This window comes from Mixophyes fleayi, chromosome 10, assembly GCF_038048845.1.
Source record: "Mixophyes fleayi isolate aMixFle1 chromosome 10, aMixFle1.hap1, whole genome shotgun sequence".
In the NCBI taxonomy this organism is placed as follows: Eukaryota; Metazoa; Chordata; class Amphibia; order Anura; family Limnodynastidae; genus Mixophyes; species Mixophyes fleayi.
The window spans coordinates 45,429,160-45,440,729 of record NC_134411.1 but is presented as its reverse complement, the minus strand read 5'-3'; the positions used below and the strand labels follow the sequence as shown (position 1 = coordinate 45,440,729).

The window sequence follows — 11,570 nt, the reverse complement described above, 5'->3', positions numbered from 1 at the left end:
AGAGTCTCCATAATTTTTTCAAGGCACCCCTCCAAAATAATTACTGAGCAGTCCTGTTTTAGAAGTAGTTGGGTCAAAAAAAAAATGTAATTATTTAGGTCAGGACAGAAATACTTATTTAGTTGTATGCTAAAATGCCCCCTCAGCATCCAGTCACGCTGTTCCTTCTGCCGCGGGAAAGCCAGAAAACAAAACAAACTCACCAATCCGCGCAGCGCCGGGACCCAGCATTCTCCCTCTCTCTCACGCAGCTTGTCAATATAGTGACAAGCTGCATGAGAAGATGATGCTGGGTCCTGGCGCCGCACGGATTGGTGAGTTTATTTTTTTTCCCTGGCTTTCCCGCGGCACCCCTGGGAGTCGCGGCACACACTTTAGGAACCGCTGGTCTAATCGCTACCCTAAAATACTGCAAACAGACTACTTCAGTGTGATACGCCAAAGTAGCTTTACATGAATATTAATGATTTGACATCTCAGGCAGGATGAAAACTGTTAGTAGACAGGCTCAGATGATTGAAAACTTTAAATTAAGCCAAAATAGGACCAGTTCATTATACTTTAACAGCAGATACAGCCTAGCTGCAAGTCATCAGTTATAAATACATTACAAAAACTTATGTGAAGTGGAAATAAGTAGTCTATATTACCAAAATTCTTTGTACATTGATATGAAACATTATTTACAAAATATTACACTGATTTGTTGTATTCAGATAGCAGTGCCACCATTACACTGAATAGCAGTCTCTTCCATGTAGTTTTTCTTGTCTGTGATTCTGGACTGTCATGGCAGTCTTTTCATCATCACAAACGCATTGTCTTCCACTTCAATGCACCATATTGCCCAGGATGTTTTTCCAATTCCTTTATGCATTGAACGCATTTTTAATATGAATGCCATCCAAACTAAGATATCTGATGATGAAAACACACCTGAAATTGATAAGTTATCTAGAAGATAGACTTCAACTGGACATCCACCTATAACATAGGTGGCTGAAAATCTTAAATTTCTGTGCCTTTATAATAGTTGAACTACATATCATCAGTGCAGCTCAACTATCCTCCTAATTTGGAATCACTGGCTATTTTGTTTAGTACATTACCAATGCAACACAAAAGATAAAAGATCCTTGCCAATATGTCCCCTCAAGAAGAATAAGATTTGTTTCTCATCTACAATGATAGGAAACTGCCATGATTGCTCTGATGGACATTCATAAGACAGTATGATCTATTCACAATTATCCAAGAGCAGTACAGTCTGCACTTAATACATCAGTTTTATATTTCACAGTCCTTGATAACTTGTTTAACTTATCTGCCCTACCACTTTCCTCTTTTACTCCAGTCCTTAGGTGTAAAGTGCAGACATTTGGAGTCTATCCTAAGAATCCTTTTCAACATTGCCCTTTCATGACCTTCAACAATGTCTTCTGAGAGTGTCAGGATGTACTGCCCCTAAAAGAGAAGAACCCAATGTCATTAAACCATTATGGCACTAGACGTTCTAATGGTCCGAGAATAGGATATCCTTATCATAAAGCTTACCATGAACAAAACACATCAGAAACCTGAAGCAGAGGAGATTTCAGAATTATAAAACACAGAAGCGACAGGCTGTTTTATTAGATAAATACCTTATAGTAGTTGATGAGGTTCAGGTACTGCAATGTGGAGATGACATCTTCCTTTTTAATGCTAGTTATCTCGCTAATTTCACTGGGGATATAAAAGTCTGCATCAAAACATGTACAGACACTAGGTACAGGTAATGCTTGCTACATCTCATTGCTTCCCATGGCTTCTTGTTTCCTTTATACCTTCCCCACTTCTAAACCCTTTGAATCTTACTTAATGGTGATCTGTGGTCTCTCCCCAGTCTCTGTCTTCAGTTCCATTAGGATCTCCAAGATGGTCTGAGACCAGTAACTTCGGTAGGAGAGAAGACCCAAATCTGAAAGAGGCTTCTCAGGTGTACCAGTCTTCCCCTCCACCTTAGACAGCTCATAACCTGATCAGAAACAGTAGGTAATATAACAGTCAGGAACGCCAAAAGAAAATAAAGTTGAAGGCAGATAAGCTGCAAGAGTCTAGCAGCTGACTTACTGAATTCAATTAGAAGTTTCCCATATCCTCTTCTTTGATAAGGTGGCAAGGTCAGGATACAAGCAACATTATAATCCTCTGTTGACTCCTTCTCCTGTGCATGCAGAAAGATAGGCAGAACAGATTAAGAATATTTAATAATATTCTGGGATCAGGAAAGTATTTTTACAGCATACATATTGAAGAATTTATTTTTCACCATTCTCTAGGTCACATTTACAGACACATGTGGAAAAATACATAGTCTGAACACAGATTTGCTGTGAACAGATTACAGCTAGCACCTCACATTCTGACAGCAAGCAGCAAATGTACAATTGAAGTCTCATAGACCAAGACAGACAATATTAATAAAAAGACACTTGAACATGTATTTTGTTAGCCAATTCATCAGTGAATGATCCCCCCCCCCCCCCTTAATGAATTGGCCAATTTGATTTTGACATGTGCCTGTTTCTCAGAGGGTAATAGACCTTACTTTTGGTAGAATAGTGGAATGAATATATTTCATTCTGCACACCCAATGCAATCATTGGCCAAATTGGCTTTATGTGCATGTCTGTTACAATCATGTTGTCCCAAAAACCCAGGTCAACTTGGTCACATTTCCTAAATTGGCAGAACAAATCTGTAGCCTACCTTGGAAAAATAGCCTACAATGTGGAAGCCTTTGGAGTCATATTCAGTCATGATATAAAATAGGAAGGGATCCGTGTCGTAGTACAACGTCTTGTGGTCCAAAAAGCATTTGGCCAGAAGGCATAAATTCTGAGAGTAACTCTGAGAAGAAAGAAGGAAATATATTGAACATCACTGACACTACAATTAATATGTGCAGAGTTTTGTAATTTGACCAGTTTCATTTACCAGAAACAACCTGTAAGTTTCAAAAACAATTTGATCCAGGTTCATCTTGCACACAATATGTTTTCGTTCACCCACACCATGAATATGTGGATGAGGATTTGCCGTTGGGATAAGAAACTTATCAGTGCACGGAGATACAGAACAAGGAACATTGCTGAATATTCCTTATTATCTAGAGACTCTTACAGCCTACCTTAGATGAGAGAATGCAAAGCTGCTGCTTCTTAATCCACAATAAGACAAATTGTAGTTCTATGCTGTTTTTGAGAATATACTTATCACATAGTGAACCTCTTGCACCAGGGGGCACTGTTGTAAAAAAAAAATCTGTCCTGCCACATTTTTTGCCAAGTGTCCACACACTACAAACTAAAGAAACAAAAATGTAATAAACCTACAGAAGAACAGGTTGGAGTTCTCATTCTACACCACACACTGATTCACACTGCTCAAAGTCACACTGCAGGTGATTCTTCCTCCAAGTTTCAGGACCCACAACATACACCTTCCATAATTGGACCAGAACTGCCAGTTCAACTACTAGTATCCCCTTCTGTAAATGGGTTCAAAAGAAAAAAAACAAAAACACCCAGAGAAAGCCATCATAGACCCAACTATAGAGAGGAGACTGGATAGTTTGGATAAATCAAAACTTGGGAGGTTCACTTACCTCTAACTACAAGACACAGATCCTTAAAATCTGCATTAAGCTACTCTGCACAATTAAAAACACCATTCAGGGTACAGTTCCATAATACTACATAGTTTTAGGATTACAAATTAAAATTTACAGAGAAACTTAATGGGATCTTGCTACCTTGTTCTTGCGTCCATCTATTTCAAAGAACGAGATGGTTCCTTTTCTGTATATTTCATTTCCTGGGGGATGCCGCAAATTACATTTAGTCTGAGAAGAAAGGGAAAGAATATCACCATTCTGTTGTAACTTAATTCATGGCACACAATGTGTTTTCACTTTTCTGCAGTGTACCCCAGATACGTACCAGGTGTCTCTGTAGACATTTAAGACTCTTAAGATATTTGAGGCAGAATTCACATAAGTAGAGGACAGGTAACACAGTCAATTCTTGTGGGTATGGTGAGAAGTACCAAGGCTTGAGGCGATGTCGGCCCAACTCAATACATTCTATATTCTTCATGCGTGTAATGATATCATCATGGCTGCGATCAGACACCAAGCTACCAGTCATTCGAGGAGCAGAAGGGATTCCATCTGAGCTGTCCTGAGAATCCTGAAGTATAGGGCATGGTAGGAATTAAGTGTTATCCGCTAACATTGCTTTAGTGCAAAATCACAGCAAACAACTGTCATCTGTCTCGTGCAAGCTATACAAAGCCAAATATTTAACCCATACATAAAAAGGCAATTTGTATTCAGCATCCAAATATACCATTTAAGAAAGTGCATACACAGATATCATCTGGCCAAAACTTCTCCTAAACAAAATGGGATTGCACATATTGATGGGTAACAGGAGACAGATGACCAGCTTAAATAAAAAGTGCCCTCTTACCCTTAGTTGAGGCCTATGAGTTCTAGCAGGGCATTAATTTAATTATCACAACATGAGCTGGTATGGGAAAGGCATTTGCAGTCAGCTTATCCAGGCACAAATGGCTGATAGAGGACAAAAGTTGCACTAAATGATAATGTTAGATAACAGGCCTGTAACCACAAACATTTTCTTTTGCTTAATTGTACATAGCGCAGGAGAATATATTTATGCTAGACATAATTTTATGTTATCCTTTAGATAAAACTGCGAGCAAAGAGAGAGGGTTGCGGTCTGATGCCTATTGGCCGCTTTATGTCATACTTTGTCTTTTTTTTTTTACTTGGTCATGCCCTTAATGACATCACACAGCCTCACCTCTCAATCAAGTCGCTTAACCCTTGCCACTAAGCCACACCCCCAAATTATTGTATTAAGAGGATTATCACACATTATTATTGACAGGCGAGCTCAGAGAGGAGATAAAAGGGTTATGGGGAAGAAGAGACAATAAATGGCAATCATACACCACATGCTCTGCAGTATGACTTACTAGCGTCATCATAGAAAGTCGGTAAGGTGCTATAACAAAAACATTTGTACACTAAGCCTTGAGTATATAAAATTAGACAAATAGATCCTTCTAGGGTATTAAAAAATTGTATATATAAAATTTTAAAGTGAAAAGATTCTTGTATACTGATCAAGCTGTATTTTAGGTTCAGCTGCCATGAAAAGTTAAAGAAAAAGGAGCAAGAACAAAAAGCAAAATCAAGTCATGCATCCAATGGCTGAAAGAGTCAGACTCCCATTGATAAAATAACCCCATCTAATGATAGTGAGGTTTTAGGTTTTTCAGGATTAGTCCTATGTAGGGACTAAGGGACCCGATGACGTTGATATTATATTATAATCCGAGGTCCGTGCTGAAAGGTTCATGGTTTTTGTGCATGTGCCCACTACTGAGAAGCAGTCATTTGGAGACAGGAAGGATTCTGAACAAGTAGTGAAAATATCCAACGAGTCTCCTTAGTCCTCACCTCATCTGCACTCAGGCAGTTAGATTTCCGCTTCCGTCCAGGAGGTACAGCTGGTGCACTTGGCCTGCGGGCCGCTCCATTCTACAGAGTGACACAAAAACTAAATCAGCAACCACTTACTACCTTCAGTCCTGGTGGCGAGAACCATAACATGCTTTGTGTTATAAACACGAAAATCTCACATATATTCCATAGCCTTAAATACACTGGACAAAACCCAGAAGCTTAAAGCTGCATTATCACGCACCGTTGTACAGGCAGTACATATTGTTTCACCCTATATATTTTACCTGTGGGAAGACAGAAGCCTGGGTGGTCTCAGGTGCTGGCGGAACCGGAGTTGCTGGCGATACTACTTCAACTTTCCGCTTCTGCTGAAAGAGGCAAAATGGCACGCATAGTCTTTGTTGAAAAAGTAGCATAGAAAATATACAGTCTGGAGAATATAGAAAGCAGGAGGACAGACATGAACATAAATATGGCAGACAATCTTACCGGAACAGGCAGAGATTTTCCACCTCCCGCAGGGGCTGCAACTGGAGGCAGAATGAGTTCAGGAATCTTCCTCTGTGAAAGAGGAATGACACGGGCTTATTGCCTTGACCCATTACAATGTGAAGGTTAAATTCAGGGTTTATTTTACTACTGCTGTGCAATTTTACAAATATATTTATTTATATATTATATAACTCTTATTAACATACTTCACTGTGCAAAAACAGTTCACAGGGCATGCCCATGTCCTTATGTTGTGCAGCCAATATATAAAACACAATTTAGAAAGTTTAAAATGAATGTATAAATAACACACTATGTAAAAAATGATAGCCAATAATTAGACTGACTTTCACAGGTAATTTAGAAAAAAAAAATGAAACAAAACTTATGTATTGTACTAAACTTGTTTTTCTGCTAAATATTTTAGCATGAAAAAAACCAAAAACATTTTAAAACAGCTGTATTTGAAATAAATAAAAATGTTACTTTACACAAATAATTCTGCACAAAAACATTTTCAACATTTTAAAAGAGAATATATTTGTTTATATATTGACATTAATGGATTTTATATAAAGCTAACAATGAAGAAAACCTAAAAGAAAGAAAGATTACTCTTTCACATCATACGGTACAATGCCTACACACAAAAAAAAAATCTGTACACCAATTCTTTACAATTTTTAATCCAACTATTTTTTTTATCAAATAAATCACCAATGAGTTCAGGACAAATCTGAGACCATAGATCTATAAGGGTGTGTTGCTGCTGTTGAGTGGCACCGTTATACACAGGCAGTATTGCAATTTTTATAGCAGCCATAATACTTTACTGATAAGAGAGTCCTATCTACAATACATAATCTAATTATAGGCATCTGGTGCATATTTATAATCTCATAATTGTACAGTTTTTTTTGTGATTACATTAAGATACAAAATGTTTCTATAAAATCTATATTACCACCTGATTGGCCTCATTTGACCCTATACATGATTCACAGGATTGATTACGAAAATTGGTTCTAACTGGAGACAAGCTAAAATAAACATTCATCTTAAATGCCCATTAAACTCTAAACTTACAATTTTCATATATAAAAGCAGAAAGGTAAGATGTATTTTACAGTGTTAACAGAGCTGCAGTAGAATGTCAGGTTAAGAAAGTGAAGTTTAACATTATAAAATTCCCAATCCATTACAGACACCTGAAGCCACTACATATTTTAGAACAGTGTCCTAACAGGTCTGATACAGGTCAAAAAGATAAAATTTCAGTCAGTTGAGCTGCTGTCACATCATCGGTCCCATCCCTGCAACCTACTGCCAAGGGGTGAAAAAGTGCATGATATTTACACTTATGGTTAATCATGATTTTAATATTCAATTGAAAGTGAAACTTTAGTGCACATCATTCCCTAACATACACTTTACTTAATGAGAATGTAGCTAGGTCTCATTTTTTTGCTTCTTACATCATTCTGCATTGTACAATAAAAAAAAAAGCATATGAAGCAATTGTAATATTACCATACAACAAGTTTATTTAAAAAGTGTGTCCAGTTATAAATAGCTGACATGTCAATCCTAGTTACATTGCACCCTTTGCAAAGGGAGGCAAGTACAAACCTCCTTTCTATATAAATGTATATATATTCTCAGATTACTCACCACTTCTCTCTCTGGTGAGCTGGGTATTCTCAGACTACTCGCCACCTCTCTCTCTGGTGAGCTGGGTCTGGATCCAGAAAGTCCATTTTTGGTTGGAGTCTTTGCCTCTTTTTTTGGAAACTGAATCTTTTTTAAATCTAAACGATCATGAGTGACCCATTCATCCAATCGTTTATTAACTGAAGAAAAGAATGACATACACAAAATTTTTTTTTATAGATCAGACACTGTTTTACTGTTTGTTTGTTTTTATGTTGTACAATATAGTGTTCAATAATAGTATATGCATTCACTGAATATCACTCATGTTTTCCTTAAAAAGTTTTAGGCTTTTCTAAATTGAAAAAATAACGTCACATCAATAAACATTGCCATAGTGTCATTCTTTCTACTTACAGTCTATATAATGAACATAGAAGAGTTTCTTCCCAGTCAGGTCTTTGACACTCAGGATTTCTGCCAGTGCTGAAATAAATAAATATTTGTCTTATTTCTAATTTATTTTATTAAAGTGTTTGAAATAATTTGCCAGGAAATAGAAGTATTACACATTCTTTCAATATGGATATTCATCTAATTTAGAATTATTACACCATATATATTCATACAACCACTTATTTGAAAGCTAACAAAATTTCATTTGCATCAGCTTCCAAACACTGTTATCTATGATTTCAACAAAGGATAGAACATACATTGCATTAATTTCCTAATATAAAAGAACATCTGGAACACTTACGCCACTCCACTTCATTGTCTTGGTTCTTGCGGAGGACAGGCAGTCTGCAACCTTCCACAATCTCTGCCTGAAAAACAAAAATTAAACAGCCATTAAACCCAATAAACTAAATATTCAAATATAAACAGAGGAGGTAAAATATATTGTTCAGCTTATTTTACTGTCCAGTATTACCTCTTCACTCCACTGCAAACAGAGCAAGTCCCATCCACATATGTTAGACAACGTACTAATGGGATCCCATACATATAAAAATGCTGAGAATAAAGTTATGTGAGGTAATTTGACATTACTTTATGTACCAAAGTATTTTTGCACCCAGTGCATGTCTGCACAGCAAGTCTGCAAAGCTGTCATTTAAACACTGCCACCTAAAGTACTTCCTCTAATGACATGGCAGCCTACTGATAAAGACTGGGGGGGGGGGGGGGGGGGAGGTAAATGTTGGAGGCTTCAAGTTCAGTCTAGACACTGCAGTGATTTACAGTAGATTATTCAGCTCACTAATGCCCAACACAATATTTTAAATGGAGGCTTTACTTGCTAAGGGACAAATGTTAAGACTGAATAAATAATACCATGTAGAGTTCTGCAAATCTCAGATAAACACATGTTAAGATAAGTTTAATGCTCTGAAGCTCATGTACTGATAGATAGCAGTGAATGGAGAACATGCGTTTCCTTGTCATACAGGGCATTTCAGCTGCCGATATCAGCCCCTTCATCCTATGATTTTGGTTTCTAGAGTATTTGCATGTAATGTATGTGTATCTCATATGTATAATACTACATAAACAAATGAAGGCACTTTAGGAATACTGGACAACAATACTGGATAATAAAAATGCTCCCTTGCGACAGAGGAAATAAGCTTCCCTTTCATGAATAGATGTCACTATGGGGCTTTCAGAATGCCACTACAACAGCAAACCCATCCTATAGGCTGGAATATAGCAGTTTTAGAATATGCCTGAATTTCAGTAAAGCATACAAGTGGTGTTAAACAGTTTTTTATTTCATATTCTGAATGAACACTTGACATACACAGAACACTGGGAAAAAAAAATGTATTCCTGAAAGGGATCATTAATTCATATTTAGATACACATGTGTGGCTTAAAATACCAACAGCTAAATGCAAGACAATAACAAATGGGATAAAATAGCTTGTGCATAATATTAACATTATATATATATATATATATATATATATATATATATATATATTATATTTTGGCTATAACATAGTTTTAACTGTTGTCCATTGGAACAATACACACTTTCCTACATGGAGATTATTGTATTTTATGTATTGTATGTTCTAAACCAATAATCTGCTAACCTCATTCACCCTGTTTTGTTTCTCCAATTATGTTCCACTATCCCTGGTCTTATAATGTGCAGAGGTGAATGTGCTATAATGAGTGACATGGGCTAAGGTCTCACTGAAGATGGCTATGAGCTGGATAGATAAGGGGATATACACCGTAATACGCCTCATGCTTATTTATGAGCATACAAATATTATGCCAATATGAATACATATAAGCTCACAACGCGTGAGGTACATGACGCTCTCTAAGGATCATATGCTCAGTAAACTGCAAACAAAACCGAACATAATAACAGCCCTTACCTCCGCCATGTTTCTCTATGGTAATGGCTAGATCCCCTTCATAGCAAGGACCTTCTGACGTCACCAGGTCATGTGACAGCTGTGGTCACATGGTGCACAGGGGGAGGAGGTGGCGGCGGCTGCTGCTGCCAATATTCCTATGTAGCTACTGAAAGTAATGGGCAATCAGGTAAATTGCAATATTTTAAAATTATTTTCCCTGTCAGGCTTATTCTCGTGTAAGGTGCTTTTCAGACATCAATTAATCCCAGAAAAGAGTCTTTTAAAAACAGGACACATTGAAGTGCATTAGCTAGTTTATATGTCAGCAATTTGAATATTTCAGCATTGTGAATAAGTATTCCCAAATTTGCATTGCATGTCCTATGTTTTTCTATTGCTAACACTAATGAGATATACTTACTAATGGACAGTGGTCGATCCTCATTGTGCTTTGACTTTGCTGTAGTCATTTTATGACTTCCACAGTGAATTCCAAAGTGGGTCCTGTTCTAACAATGAATGGTGTCAAATTTACTTACACTTTCAGATTGCAGTACTTTCAAAGCAATACAATTAAGGCTGGGGGGGGGAATGAAAAAATTAACAAGTGCCTGCTGAGAGCTTTGAGAGGTTTTTACAAAACGATCATATGTGAGTATTACTTATTTTGCATGTGGGCCAAATAGTATAGATAGGCCTTGTATAATGCTCTATGGTAGCAGACAATTTATATTTTGTTACTTAGTAAGTAACATGATAGGTAAAGACCAAAAGCAAAAAAATATGTATTGTGGAAAAATAATTGCTATGGGGTAAATTTACATTCTAATGGGGAGAGTCAATTGGCCGCAATGTTCCTGAGAGCATCGCAGACACGCTTTATTACCGTTATTACAGAAGGAAATAACGCAGCTTTTTGCTCGCACCTCTATGGGGGGCAAGTGAAAATCAGCATTATTTCAATAAAAAAAAAATCAGTGCAAGGTGTCTCGTGGCTGTTCTGGAGACACATCGCACAGATTTTGTTTTAATTGAATCTCCCCCTAAAAATGTATAAATGGAGGGTTCAAATGTAAAGGGTGTTAAAGTCAATACATGCATTGCAGTTAATGATGGGTACCATTAGATATCCACAGAAAGAATATCTCTCTTCAACCCGGGATTTATCGAGGGGTAATTCCTGGGTCGGACCCGGGTTGCCTGCACTATGAATGGTGCAACCCGGGTTTTTCAACCCGGGTTGCACAGAAAACAAGCTAATTGGCTGTCTGCCTGTCTCTGGAGGATGATGTCATCGATGGGAGCCCGTGGAAGATTCAAGAAGGAGTTTAGGAGAAATGGTGGATGGTGGAGTGCAGATCAAGCTGAAGCAGAATCGGAGTTTGTTGGAGAATGACGGCCATGATGAAAAGTAATGTGGTAAACAATCACCACCCACTTTTACATCATCTTTATGCGTCAAAAAACCAGTCACCTTTCAATGACATCACCATTTTTCAGCCAATGAAAAC

General features: G+C 37.3%; 1 protein-coding gene across 2 annotated transcripts; it reads right to left on the bottom strand.

Annotated features, from left to right (window-relative positions):
- Window positions 1-429: 429 nt before the first annotated feature.
- KAT5 (lysine acetyltransferase 5) lies at window positions 430-10,167 on the bottom strand. 2 transcript variants are annotated; one of them, XM_075188646.1, is made up of 14 exons: window positions 10,078-10,167; window positions 8,442-8,508; window positions 8,099-8,167; window positions 7,703-7,881; window positions 6,029-6,100; window positions 5,824-5,907; window positions 5,534-5,614; window positions 3,984-4,232; window positions 3,797-3,886; window positions 2,752-2,892; window positions 2,113-2,206; window positions 1,858-2,017; window positions 1,644-1,725; window positions 430-1,464 (listed from the first exon to the last, which is right to left on the bottom strand). In XM_075188646.1, the coding sequence occupies exons 1-14, from the start codon at window positions 10,084-10,086 to the stop codon at window positions 1,330-1,332; spliced, it is 1,512 nt and encodes a 503-aa protein (XP_075044747.1). In that variant the 5' UTR covers window positions 10,087-10,167; the 3' UTR covers window positions 430-1,329. The 2 variants fall into 2 exon arrangements, with proteins under 2 accessions (XP_075044747.1, XP_075044748.1); XM_075188647.1 differs by having other exon boundaries at window positions 5,824-5,904.
- Window positions 10,168-11,570: the final 1,403 nt, after the last annotated feature.